The 15156-nt window shown below is 31.2% G+C and overlaps 1 protein-coding gene across 9 annotated transcripts in view; it reads left to right on the top strand.

Annotated features, from left to right (window-relative positions):
• Positions 1–15156, top strand: part of LOC127287467 (beta carbonic anhydrase 1) — a 246247-nt gene that overhangs the window by 52234 nt on the left and 178857 nt on the right. For 7 of the 9 annotated variants that reach the window (XM_051314437.1, XM_051314427.1, XM_051314465.1 and 4 more), the window contains 2 exons: positions 217–408; positions 10749–12502. The exons of 1 other annotated variant lie outside the window; for it this stretch is intronic. In XM_051314437.1, the coding sequence (XP_051170394.1) occupies positions 217–408; positions 10749–10958 (402 nt within the window). In that variant the 3' untranslated portion in view covers positions 10959–12502. Of the gene's footprint in view, positions 1–216; positions 409–534; positions 670–10748; positions 12503–15156 lie in introns of those variants that run through there. One more of the 9 variants, XR_007843891.1, reaches the window with a different exon arrangement.

The raw sequence follows: 15156 nt of genomic DNA, 5'->3' as shown, positions 1-15156 counted from the left end.
ACACCTCTAATAATAAATTAAGGTTTTAAATAATATTTTATTAAATATTTTTTACAGTAAACATCTATCATTTAATATTTAATACATAAATAAATAGAAAATATATTTATATAAAATATTTCAGTAATATGACAAAAAATTATTTGACTGCAGATTAACTGTAAGAACTTATGAAATGCAATACCGAATTTTATTTTGTTTTATTATAATTTTCAGAGAAACAGGAGAATTTCTCCTCTACGAGCATGGTTGTGTGCTCATGGAAGTAGCAGTTTAGCAAAATTTCAACAACTAGAAGTTACTGGATTTAGAGAGCCAATTGTCTTTCAAGCTGAAACTCCTTTAAGAAAATGTATAGCTTATATTGATCCTGAAAATAAGTTTGCAATACAGGATAAATTATCTCAGGTTTGTAGTTTAATATTTTTTAAGTTCCTCTTAAACCAATGTTTAGGGTCGGTCTAAAGTTAAATGTAAACAAATTGAAAATATAAGTAATTATTGACTAATTTGTTTAACCGTTTGAGTATATAGGACGCACGGACGGAAATGACCAAGATGGGAGTAAGAGTTGAGCGATTGGACGATCACATGTGGGAAGGGGTTAAATAGAAAATCTTGGGCCCTTCGTTGGGGAATCTAGCTATTAAACGTCAAATGTTAGAAAGGGTAAACGTTTAATAGAATTTAATAGAATATTTTTAAAAATTGACGCTTTTTTTTAATTTAAAAAAATTAACTAACAAAAAGAACTATATAAATCTTGAGCAGGTATTCATAAACTACAAGTAACTTCTTTGGCTTATGGGTCCTTTCTAAAAAAATACATGAGCTGAAAGAATCAAGTGAACTCGAAAACTATAAAAATAAGAAAACAAGCATTGAGAATGTAAAACTATGAATAGAAGGGCAAACTCATGTTTCCAAACGAAAGTGTATTTCTTTAAAAACTCACATATACTTTAGAAATGGAGTTACAGTCGCTCCTTCCAAACAATTATTATTAAAAACTTATTAGAAAGGAAATTACTTTCGAAACAAATTAAATTGATTAAGGGTATGTGAGAACCTCCCACGTGACCTAGTATAGGAAAATATGTTTAGGTAGTGTACATCTTACTGTAAAATGTGAAAAGATTTTCATCTAAAATTTTAAGGGATGATAGAAAATTTAGGTATTAGGAATCACGCTGTTCTCCGAAAAATACATAATTTTGCGTTAAATTATTAAAAAATGAAGTCTAAAAAAGGGTAAAGCTTTCTGAAGTGTATCAACGAATTACCAAGGTTATCCCATTGTTATCTAAACTTTTTAATTTAGTAGTAAATAATAGTAGAAACAACTCCTATAAATATTTTGGAAAAAAAATTATTTTATCAATAGTTATAAACAATTAAACATTTTAGCACCGTTTTTGAAAAAATGAATTACTTAAAAACTAATCGATATAATTCGATTCGATTAGGATTTCGTTTATAATTTACAATTCATACATCGCATTTCTTTATGACATATTCATAGTTTTATCAGCCGAATGATCAATCAGCAAAACCATCTTAATATTCAACCAATTTATGAAAAATTACAACTTTTGCGTCATCACACCACAGGATATGATCGCTCGTTAATCAACTAAAAATTCACCTCGGAACGCTCATTATACCTTTTTAACAAAAATCGATTGTATGTTCCCACGACTAAACTTTCATCCGACATATCAGACAGAACGAAGGCATTATTATTCACATCTCGACTAATTTTATACAAATGAAACATCTTTGATGTTACTTTCCTTGATGCATTCGATAAATGCTTTACTCGTACCAAGACCAATATAAAGGAACATTCTTCGAAAAAATATCCCGAACGACAAAAATGTACTTCAATCCGACAATTGAAGACGGAAAAGGACCAAAAAAATCAACCGACGCGAGTTCATGAGGTCCCGAGACACTCACAAAATTATATGTACCTTCCATTTTATAGTTAATATATTTTGTCTTCTGACAAAGATCACAACTGCGCACGAAATTCGAATTCGTTATGATTCGCTCTCCCATCTTTTCGAAGATAACGCCAATAAAAAAAATTTTCAATATATTTTTGCATTTTTTGACCACCCGCGTGTCCCAATTGCTCATGAATCGATGACAGTAGCGATGATACAAAAATTCTAGCAATCATTAATTTCCATTCTAGATTATGCATGGATTTGCAATACAGAATCCCATTCTCCTTTCTGAAATCCATGGATGAATCTTCCCTTTGCAACATTTCACTAATTCACGTACGAAAAATGCATTTTCTTTACACAGGCTCGCGATTTCATTTTCGAAATTACGGCTAAAAAAATCAGCAATAACATTATCCGATCCCTTACAGTGATAAATCTTATAATATTACTCCTGGGCGAACAATGCCCACCTCATCAATCGCGCATTATGATAAGGCGTATTCAAGAGAAACGCCTTATGGTCGGTTACTATCTCAAATTGCTCTCCCAGAAGATATCGTCTGAATTTTAATAATGAATAAATGATTGCCAACAATTCTTTTTCCGTGACCGTGTATCGAACCTCAACGTTGGTTAAAACGCGACTAATCAATGCAGTAATTCGTATCTCACTCTCATCGTCCAACTGGTATAAAACACCGCTTATTCCCGCATCACTTGCGTCCGTCTGTAATCTGAACATTCATTTGGTATCACATGATATAAAACAAGAGTTTATAAAATTCTTTTTTATTTCATAAAAAGCTTGGTCGTGTTTTTCAGACCAGCTCCATTTTGTATGAGGTTTGAGAAGATCTCGAAAAGGTGCGATATAATTTGCATGACTTCGGACGAATCGTCTCGAGAACCCACAAACCCCTAGAAAACCCTGTAACTGCCTTCTATCTCTAGGAGGTGGAAAATCATTAATAGCTTGTAATTTTTCGGGATCTGCACGTACTCCCGTTTGATCAATGATCACTCCTTAAAACTTAACAGAATCACAGAAAAACCGAGACTTTTTTAAACTTAATTTGAAACCTAATTCAATCAATTTCTTAAAAAGTTCATTTAATAATTCAATGTGCTCCTCGAACGATTCCGATGCAATAAAAAAAATTGTCGATATAAACCTTAATACGAGACAACAGTCGATCCTCCAATCCCAAACTTACGGCTCGAATAAACCCTGCACCCGCAGTTTTAAGGCCAAATGGAATTCTACAAAATTGATAACACTTTCCATTATGGATAAAGGCCGTGTATTTTCGCGATTCTTTCGCTAGAGGCACTTACCAATATCCGTTCACGAAATCTTTAGTTGAAATATATCTTATTCCTTCATCATCTCTTAATAAATCGTCGATTTTTTCCTGAGATTCATTATCCGACTTAATTATCGCATTCACAAATCTCGCTTCCAGACATACTCTCACACTACCGCCTTTCTTTGCAACGACTCGCAACGGACTACAAAACTCTACTTCGGCTCTTTCTATTATTTTCAAACGTTCCATATATTCGATTCATTCATCAACAGACTTTTGCAACTTATAAGGAATTGGGTATGATTTTTTTACAATTATTTTATCTTTCATCGCATCGGTCGAATTTTATGTTCATATATATTGGTGCACCCGGGTTTATCTGAAAAAACCGCACGACTTTCCATCAATAATTCGCGAACGATACACTTCTGCTCATCATTTAATATTTTAATCTTATCTATATAATGCTCAACTTCCTCCTCAAAATTTTCAACATCTGCGATCTCTAGATCTGTATAAAATGATTTTGTCTTCACGGATTCGACACGGATTGTTCATAATGTTGATCCCCCATTTCAGAATCTAATTCTTGTGACTCTCTATACACATTTCCCAAATTACAAATATTTTGTTTTTCTGATTTACCTCCGGAATTTTCGTTAATTTGATACCACAAATCATGTTTAATTACCAATAAATTACATAATCGTATAGATTTTTCTACCGGTTTCGAATGGAATGAAACTTCTTCACTATTTAAATTAATTCCGTTAAATTTTATAATTTTACTTTCAAAATCAATTATCATTTTAAAATGGGACTGCCAATCAGCACCAGCAATAATTTGTGATGATAGACTTGGTACAACCAAAAATGAAAAAATTACTTCCTCATTTCCTACACTTATCGTTAGCTGAATTTGTCGTCTTATAGTCATAGCCTTATTTCCCAATGCTCCACAGTGGGCCAGAAGGCATTCAAAACTGGCCAAAAGTCAAGGTTTAAATTGATAGATGACAATTATGTAATCATTTTCAGAGATAGATTTGCTACGAATATCCAAAATATTTTGTCAAATAATATATTATTGTATTAGCACTACTCGATTACATCTTCAATTTTCAAAATTTTTGTTTTACCTTTTATACATCAAAGTATGTCTGTTTTAATTATTTTTACTTGGATTTTTAGGTTCTAAACATAAATTTTCTACTAATCAACATCAATAGAGCTAAAATTAACAGTTAAATCAAACAGTTACATATTCAGTTGTTTTGATTAGACATTATTTTCTTTTCTTTGTTGCGATCGTAAATGACATGTTTCATTTCGGAATAACTTTTCCCCTAGTTTCCGCTTCCTATAAAGTCGGTCAAGGTCTCTAAGCACTCTTTGAAACGTATAGTTTGAGATAGATGTGCTACTTTTTGCTACTTTTGCCGTAAAAGTTAAAAAATTTCCAAAATATTCCATGCTACTAGTGGACACTGCATAGTGCGATCATGAGATTATACTGTCTTTTCAAACCTTTAGGGGTGAAGTGTGGTATTGTTTTTTGAGTTAAATTAGTATTTTATTTTAAATTATATTGGCTTAAAGATTATTAAGTAACTATTATTTGATACAAAGATTATCTCAGTGGACCATGTGTCAATTCACAAAGCGTCAGATTTTCAATAATATCCCTTCGGGTGAGGGTGATCTGTCACAAGCTTTAAATTATATCCTCAAAGAGTTAAATGTGCGATTAGAGGATGCTTGCCCAAATGGAATAAGTCGTTTAAAGGTTTCTCTTGCAACTTTACGAACTAAACGTAATATAAAACTAAAAAAAGTTTGTAGAATTATCACTTACTAAAAAGTCACCTCAAGAAGCCCTTGCCGTTTTGTTAGACAACTCTTTATCCAAAAACGTGTACACAAATATGCATTTGGGGACAAAATTATGTGGTGCAGATATTTGGCCAAGTTATAACGAAGTGCGTGAAGCTAAATCCGAATGTAGATCTCCAAAGGAAGCAATTAAGATTCAAGAAAATGAAGCAGAAGTCACATTACAGGGATTATTAAATCATACTGCAGAAAGATTAGTGATCTTACAACGAGAAGTTATACTCCAGAATATGAAAAATACGAACACTAAATCGATGGAGGCTACATTATTATGTTCATGGGGTTTTGATGAAAGTTCAGGACATTCAGAGTACAAACAGAACTATAAAATAAATGCAGTTGATTCAAATATTAGCGATGGCAACTTATTTGCAACTTCTCTAATTCCTCTGCGTCTTCTGAATAAGAATAATGATATTCTATGGAATAACAAAACCTCACAGTTCAGTAGATTTTGTCGTCCAGTAAAACTTCAAATTGCTAAGGAATCTAAATCAATTATTCTCGATGAAAAGAAGAATATGTAAGAACAAATAATTGAACTACAAGTTTTAGAAATTAAAATAGATGAAGATGATGAGGTATATCGCGTACAAATTCACTTTTCCCTGTTCTTAACTTTAATAGATGGAAAGGTTTTAAACATCATAACTGGTACAAAGTCTATGCAAACCTGCCCTGTTTGTCACACAACACCCAAAACCTTCAACACATTGTCTAATAAAAATAGTGAAATTTTTTTGCCGAATAGTAATTCACTCGTTCACGGGATCAGCCCTTTGCACGCGTGGATAAGAATCTTTGAATGTTGCCTCCATATTTCTTATAGACTCCCTATCAAAGTTTGGCAAGTTAGAGGTGCCAAAAACAAAGCAGCCTTTTCAGCAAGAAAATCTGGAATTCAAAAGGTACTAAAAAGCAGATTAGGATTGATTGTAGATAAGCCCAAACCAGGAGGCGCAGGTACTACCAATGACGTTAACACAGCTCGTAGGGCATTCGAATATCCTGAAGTTCTTGCTGAATGTCTAGGTTTAAACCATGAGCTATTAAAAAATTTAAAAACTATACTGATTGCTCTTTCGATTCATCTTCCAATAATTTCAATTGAATTTGACAAAGTATGCTCTCGTACTGCCGAAATATACGTAGGAAATTACTCGTGGTATCGTATCCTATGACTGCAACACTTCATAAGATACTTGTGCATGGTTCTGATATAATAAGTACAAGTATGCTGCCTGTAGGAATGCTTGGTGAAGAAGCAAGTGAATCACGTAATAAAGATTACAAGAACTACAGACAACAACACAGCAGGAAAAGTAGTAGAGTTGTAACTTTGGAAGATATATTCTATAGATTAATGGACACGTCAGATGTTATCATATCTTCAACAAATATTGCTTCTCGATCTCGTTTCAATTCAAAAAAATCTTTAACAATTCGCCATATTGGATCCGCCATTTTGAATATTGAAAATCTGATTATAAATTCGTAATCAGCGACCCCAAAAACCTCCGAGTAATAAATTTCAGGTCATTTGGGTCGGCTTTTAGAAAAAATCGTCCGCCATATTGGATCCGCCATTTTAAATTTTAAAAATCTGACTTCAGATTCGTAATCAGCGACCCCAAAAAACCCCCGAGTAACGAGTTTCAGGCACTTTTAAAGACATTTGGACTTTTGGCCAGTTTTGAACGCCTTCTGGCCCACTGTGTGCTCCATGTAACTGTCTGTTAGGATAATTTACACTCTCTTTTTAATTCGTTATATAAATGCTCCGAAATGCAGGTAACCTCGCTACCTGAATCAATGAGCATGGGATATTTCCCGTTAACTATACGAATCATCATTTGCGGACTAACTACACGAGGCTCATTTTTCAATTCTAAATCATTATTATTTGGCTGCACATCCCAACAAAGTTCCTCGACTAAGTCAGTTTGCTTTGCTTTTTGCAACGATCGCACATTTTCATGCGAAGTTTCCGAACTATCCTTATTTAAACCGATATTTCTATTTTCAACATTATTTTCTCGATGATAATTGTTTTCTCTTTTTCCCCATTTATGATTTTTGACACCGCGATTTTCCTGAAATCTGACACGTGAAGCCTCATACGAATCATTTCTTTTCATTTGCCTATCACCTCGATCTCGCCAATTTTCATTTTTACGTCCCTCTTGATTACAATCATTTTGGGTTTCATTTTGCAAATTAGTAGGCTTATTAAAATTCGAGTGATAATTATTTTTTGATTGATTATACGAGTTACTATTTTGATTTTGATAATGATTCGTACCTTTATCAAGGTTTCCTGCATGTGACAAATCTAAACGCGCAAGTGCTTGAGAAATTCTAACATTATCATTATAATCAATAGTCACTAAAATATCCCTAACTCTTTGAGGAAATTGATTCATTATAATAAAATTTATTTCATGTTGTTCCATCCGCGGTACCGATATTTTTGCCATTTTAGTTTGTTCGTTATAGTACGTTAAAAGCGACTTGTCCTGTGTTCGAAATCTCTTATTCTCCCACTCTGATTTCGCCTTCATATGCGCCTCGAGTGAAAATATTTTTCCATAAATTGATTTTTAAAATCCTGAAAATTATAAAAAGGAATCGCAACCGTTTCGAATCATGTTTTGGCAGAACCCAATAGTGCATCCTCGACTATCAATAATTTATGACTCTGATCGATATTTTTTCTTATACAATATTTTTCCAATTCTTTAATAAATTCAATGAGATTATTTCTTTCCGGTTCAAAAGTCGGTAAAACTAAATTAATTTAAAAAGCTTGAAACTGTTTTAATATTCCACTAATTAAATCACTATTTATTTGAGAAGATTCACCTTGAGATCGAAAACTTGTGTTTGGCATTTCATTGTTTACTTTGTTATTATAGCTATTCACATTAGAATCAGTAATTTGATTTTGACTGTCTCCCTTCTGATCATTATATGTCGAACTATTGTCATTGTTTATATTAATATTTAAATCTTTTTGCGTACCCATATCCTTACGTTCACTCACACTTGCGCGAGTTGCGTTCTGAGGCAATTTTCTGTTGATCTCGTCAAGGCGTTTTATTTCCTTGCGCAGTAATTCATTTTCCTGATGATTAGATTTTCGCTCTCTCTTCATTCACTCTATCTCGTCTTTAAGCTCTGTAATCATTTGGTGTTGCTGATTCATCATTGCCTGTATTTGACCTTCAGGGTCGTTGTCAGTTTTCTTATTAGCCGGCGGCATTGTTATTTTTTGGATTATCTACAAATACAGAAATATAATCAGTTTTGTTTTACAATTTTCAAACTTCTAGGAATAAAATATATCAAATATTATCAAACCGAATTGCCACTTTATTGAGCGCCATACTGTTATGCTTGTATGTTGGATCTATATCTTCGTCATCGAGAACTAAATCTTCATCTCTAGAGCTTTCAAAATCTGTTATAATTATATTTTTTCAGGTACTATTATATTCAACTCATTTACGGATTTTTTATTGATATCTCTTTTAGACGTGTTTTACTTTTTGTAAAGGATTAACACAATAATTAATTTTTTTTGACATCTTAATTATACTTACTATTATGTCTTGTGCAATAAATATTTCACACTTTTTAATTCTAAAATAATTAAAAACTAAAATAGTTTCGCGAAGAACGTTTTAAACAACAGAAATTGAAACACGAATATTTTGAAAACGCGTCAACAAGATTTCAAGAAAATCACTATCAATGAGCATTAATGTTTAGTTCTGTTGCAAAAATTTTATAAAAAAATAAGAAAAAATTTTAATTAAAAAAAATAATCTACTTCTGATTTAAAGGTTTTTAAGTAAAAACAAGATCAATCAATAAACAAGTTGAGGCATGTTGAAGACGTCTAGCATGGGAGCGCAGCGCGATCACCTACAATGTATAACGCGATATCCTTCATTCAGCGCGTAACAATAATCGCTATATTTTCTTATTAAAATACGGACCCTAAAATTTTTTTTTATGACAATTTCAAATTATGTGTAGAATTAATTATTTAAACAAATTACATGATGATTGTAAATTAATTTTATAATTTTCAGGAACATTAATTTGTGAAGAAGTGTTTCAATTTTTAGCGAATTATATTGTATAGTTTTTAAGTAATTCATTTTTTTCAAAATCGGTGTTAAAATGTTTAATTGTTTATAACTATTGATAAAATAATTTTTTTCCCAAAATATTTATAGGAGTTGTTTCTACTATTATTTACTACGAAATTAAAAAGTTTAGATAAAAATTGAATAACCTTGGTAATTCGTTGATACACTTCAGAAAACTTAACCCAAAATGACATTTTTAAACGAAAATGAAAAAAAACATGGCGGCGCATAGACAGATGTTGCTTGAGTGTGTTAGTGCTCTAGGAGACAGCGCTAATTCGAGCAAGTACCTTGTACGAAACAAAATCATTTCTCCAAATTTGTAACTCGAAATCATTTTTTATTTCTGAGAATGTTTGAAACCACAAAATAGTTATTTATGATACAAGTGCGTAAAGTGAGTGATTATACGAGTATCATCACACGAGTATAATCAGATTTACGCACGTGTATCATACAACACTTTTTGCAACACCCACCTCTAAAGTTAAGTACCTATTATGAAGAATTCCAACTCTCTATTAGAATAATTTAGATTGTATAGAATTAAAAAATCAATCGAAGATCAGGAAAAATATCATTAAGCAGGAGTGTATAAATTTAAAAGTAAAGTTCGTTTTTTAATTTTGTGGTTTTGTATGGTCTAAAACAATCCTTATATTATGTGAGAGAAAATTTGGTGCGTAAAGTAAATTTCAGTGCGTAAAGTGAATCACTTTACACACCGTTTGAAAAAGAGCTTCTTTATACACATTTTTCGGTGTGTAAAATTTAATTTTAGAGGTTAGTGTTGCAAAAAAACATCTTTTGACCACATAGCTTTAAATTTGGACTATTTAAAAAATATATTTTTGAGGCTAAAAAAAATATTTAAAAATTACACCAACAGTACACATGCATTCGGAATTGGCAAAACTTTCTGAAAAATCACCTTACATGCCAAAATAGTGAGCGTTTATTTGAAATATAATTTAATTTATATTAATGAGGCATTCTTTGTCAACGCGGACACCCCTCTCGCCCAAATTCTTTTCATTTTAAATTCATGTTTAATGGCTTAAATTTTAGTTAAAGGAATATACTTTTGAAATCTGAGTGGCATATATCCAAAAACAAAATATAGGATCCAATATAAAGATTATTCTTTAAATTTACCAATAAAAAGTTACTATAATTCATTTTGAACAATCCAAAAAGTAATGTTTGAGGCCTTTTTAGCCCTTTGTATTTGGAAATATGCCACTCAGATTTCAAAAGTATATTCCTTTAACTAAAATATAAGCCATTAAACATGAATTTAAAATGAAAAGAATTTGGGCGAGAGGGGGGTGTCCGCGTTGACAAAGAAGGCCTCTAATGAATATTTTTAAACAAATTGTTTAAATAGTACGGTCAGTACGTAAATGGTGTTTTATTAACAAACACTTTAATTTCAGATTAATACATTACAGCAGCTACAAAACGTAGCGTCTTATGGATTTCTAAAGAAACGATTAGAAAGACACGATCTACATATTCACGCACTTTGGTTTGATATTTATACTGGTGATGTTTACTACTTCAGTAGAGCTAATAAGAGATTTATAGAAGTAAACGAAATGACGGAGATCCAGCTTCTAAAAGAAATAAATAAGTACTATACTTAAAATTTAAAGGAAATATGTATTCGTAACTTATTATTCAATATTTGAATTTTTGAATTCATGGAGAAAAAAGACTCAAAATAAAAAAAAATTTATAGTGATCATTATTATTTCTGGAAAGTAAAACGATTTCTTAGAATACAGGAAACAATATTCTGTTAAAAATGTTAAATTACAAAATTCGAGCGCTTTAGTAATATCACAGTGCAACAGCATTTTTATTTCTCGGATCGCATATGGTAATTTTTACAGGTTTTTTGACGCTGAATACGAATCCGAACTCAGAATTATTCCATCACCCTATAGATTTTCGAGAAATGTGATCTTGAAAATTGAAAAAAACATGTTTTTTGGGGTATTTACTCACACTTTTTTTAAAATCCTGACGTGATACATAATATTTTTTTTATTTTAATACCCCACACTGTAAAAAGAAAGTACTAAAATAGTATCAATTTAAGGTATCAAAATAGAACCAAATAACAATTTAGTACCTAAACTAGGTATTAAATTAATATCTTTTGTTTTACAGTGCAAAAAACATGTTTTTGCGCTTTCAGTATTTTTTCTCCTTAAACTGACGTACTAGAGACTTTTATATAGTACGGAAGTTTAAGGAGAAATAAATACTGAAAGCCGCAAAAACTTGTTTTTTGGGGTATTTACTGCCACTTTTTTTCAAAATCCTGACGTGATACATAATATTGAAATATACTTAAAAAAAAAATTTTGACATCAAAAAGACATCAAAACATCAAAAAGTACCCTAAAAAGGCATTTTTTAATTTTCAAGGTTATATTTCTCGAAAAGCTAGGGTGATAGAGCAATTCTGAGTTCGGATTTGTGTTCAGCGTCAAAAAACATGTAAGAATCACCATATGCGATCCCAGAAATATTAAAAAAAAAAATTCTGTTGCACAGTGTAAGTATTTAAAAAGGATAAATAGTACTATTTCATGGATTAAGACAAAGATAGGTATAATTAAATAATAAATAATATATAATTAAAGATAGTTATTTCTATATTTCTGATATGAATTCATCATACTATTTTCAAATATCTAAATCATGTTTTCATTCCATCTTTCCTGGTAGCAAGTTTACTTTTTTCTTTGCTAAAATGTATAAGATTGTGTTATTACCTTGTGCGAAAATTAACAGTAAGTGTGATCATAGATGTATGATGAATTTGTAGAATTATTTAAATTAATTATCATATTGGGGAAAAATTGTTTACTGGGCAAAATATTTCATTTAATATAAGTTTATTCAACAAAAGGGGATTTGTTTTTAATAAAAATTAAAAAGTCAACTTACGAAAAACTCATCTACGTTCTACGCAAAAATTAGGTAGAGAAAAAATGAATGTGAAAATTTACATTTTTTATATTTGTAAGAAAGATTACTATCAGAATTATAATTATAGGATTTACATTTATTTTTTATTGAATAAAAATATTTAAAATAATAATGATGGAATTTATCACTTGTCAAATAATGTAAGATGTATGTATGGTGTTAAATATATTAATCTTTCAACAACAAGTATTCAATCGTACTCGTCTGTGTAGGATCACACGTTTTTATTTTAAAATTTTCTTTACGCTTTTGATGAAGTATCTAATAGAGTCAAAACGTTAAAAATATATGTTTATTTTGTTTCTACACTATTGATATGGAAGATTGATTTATTCAACTTTATTCATAAACTACATCTTTGTTACTTTTTTCAAACATTTTTTTGTTACCAAATTCATTAAGATGTACTTCTGATTAAGGTAAGTGTCATTAGATGTAATCAGTATTTATTATTGCACGATGTTTGAAATTGAAATTATATTTATAACATTAAAACTAATAAGATAACTTTATTCTATCCAAACATTAGATTTGTATCACGAATATCTGGAAACCGAGTCTTAATGTACTTAACAAACAAACAGTCAATAATATCACTTTAACACACACATATAACAATCAATGACAGCACATCACAAATAAGACCTCTCATTACTCAATTCGAATGACCGATTCTTTCTAACATGTGTCCTGTGATTTCTCACTACATTTGAAGTGAAACATTAGACAAACAATGTTCTCTAAACAAATCAACAAAACAACATGGATACTATATAAGGAGGCAATCAGAGAACGTCTGACCAAACTGAATCCTTTCCACCAGAAATAAGCACATTTATAGAAACACAAGGAATCAAACGCACTTCCTTAGATACTACCTTCTCAAAATCAAATAATAGTACAAAGAATTATATAGCCACCTCAACTTAAAAATAAAAAACAAAACTATTTTAAAGAAAATGACAAACAAAATCCACACAGGCAACAATCTTGCAGCCAAGGACTTCCGACCGATTAATTTAACCTCCTTCATCCTCAAAACGGTCGAGAAACTAATTGATACAATTATTAGACACGAACCTTTACTTCAAGGGCAACATGCCTATAGAGCAGACTCTTCTGTAGAAACAGCCCTTTATTCAGCGATTATCAGAATAGAGGAAGAATTAGACGCGGTGGGCACGCCTTAACACTTAACGGCGCCTTCCTTAACACTTGTAGTCAAGCAATATGCAATGCGGCTAGAAGATGTGGCATACCAGATCCATTAATCAAGTAGATCAGGGATATGCTTCATAAAAGAGCCCTGGATGCAGAAGTATAGAGAGGCCAAAATAAATGGTCTAATTTCCTATGGTAGCTTACAAGGAGGAGTTTTATCACCTCTATTGTGGAGCTTAGTAGCAGTTATTAGTAGAACTCAATGGCCAGTGATTTTATAAGCAAAGTTATGCGGATGATTTCTTAATTATTATGAATGGTCTCGTTAGAGACACTATTAAAGCTAACAGAAGGATTATTAAAAGATGGTGTGAACGAACTGGCCTTTATGTGGGGTTACGCTCCTGGCGTTAGTCGAGAACACGTGTCTGTGACCACGCTGCACAGTATTTTCAATTTTTATCTTGTACAGTGTATTGTTAGTTCTCTAATATATATATATATATATATATATACATATATATACATATATGTATATATATATATATATATATATATATATACATATATATATATATATATATATACATATATATACATATATATATGTAGAACGCATGATTCGAGGACATTTTCGTAATTGAACGCATGTTTCGGGGACATTTTGTTTTTTTGGGGACGTCCCCAAATAATCATTTGATGCAAGGCATGGTTTGGGGACATTTCACAGATACGAGCTAGTTTCAGGACCTTGAAGTTTCTATATGACTAAGAGATGGCGGGTCGATGTCGATTTCAGGGCAATTTTGGGTTTCAATAGAGAGTCCTCAAAACATACATTGGAAAAAATAAGAGTATATATAGATACCATCATTACGGGAACAACGATACTTACACATGCGCAATAGAAATATCTGCAATTAACAAATGCGCAGCAATAACAATTGACAAAAATGGATGCGCACATTATTAAATTGGGAAATATTTATGCGCAACTGAAATATCAGCACTTAATACATGCGCACAAATAATAAATTATAAAACCGGATGCGCACTTTAACAAAATAATACTTATACCTACGCAATAGAATTATCTGTTATTAATACATGCGCAGTATAGAAAATTACCGAAAAAGATGCCCATATTAGGAAATTTTATAATATTTATGCGCAGTATAAATTTTAGCACTCAATAAATGCGCATAAATAATAAATTACGAAAACGGATGCGCAATTTAATAAAATTTTACTGACACCTGCGCAATAATAATATCTTCTGTCAATACATGCGCAGTATGAAAAATTATCGGAAGAAGATGCGCACTTTATGAAATTAGAGAATATTTATGCGCAGTAGGAATATTAACACTTAATACATGCGTACAAGATTCTTATACTTGCGCAGTAGAAATATCTGCTATCAATACATGCGCAGTATGGAAAATTATAGGAAAAAGATGCGCACATTATGAAATTAGAGAATATTTATGCGCAGTAGAAATATTAGCCTTTAATACATGCGCATAAGTAATAAACTACGAAATAAAATGCGCACTTTAATAAAACGATACTTATACTTTCGCAATAGAAATATCTGCTATCAATACATGCGCAGTATGTTAAATTATCAAAAGAAAATGCGCACATTAGGAAATTAGTAAATATTTATGCGCAGTATAA

This window comes from Leptopilina boulardi, unplaced genomic scaffold (assembly GCF_019393585.1).
Source record: "Leptopilina boulardi isolate dan_hultmark-lab unplaced genomic scaffold, ZJU_Lbou_2.1 LbouV2_122, whole genome shotgun sequence".
Classification (NCBI taxonomy): domain Eukaryota; kingdom Metazoa; phylum Arthropoda; class Insecta; order Hymenoptera; family Figitidae; genus Leptopilina; species Leptopilina boulardi.
The sequence above is the reverse complement of the archived record's forward strand: the minus strand, read 5'-3'. Positions and strand labels throughout refer to the sequence as shown.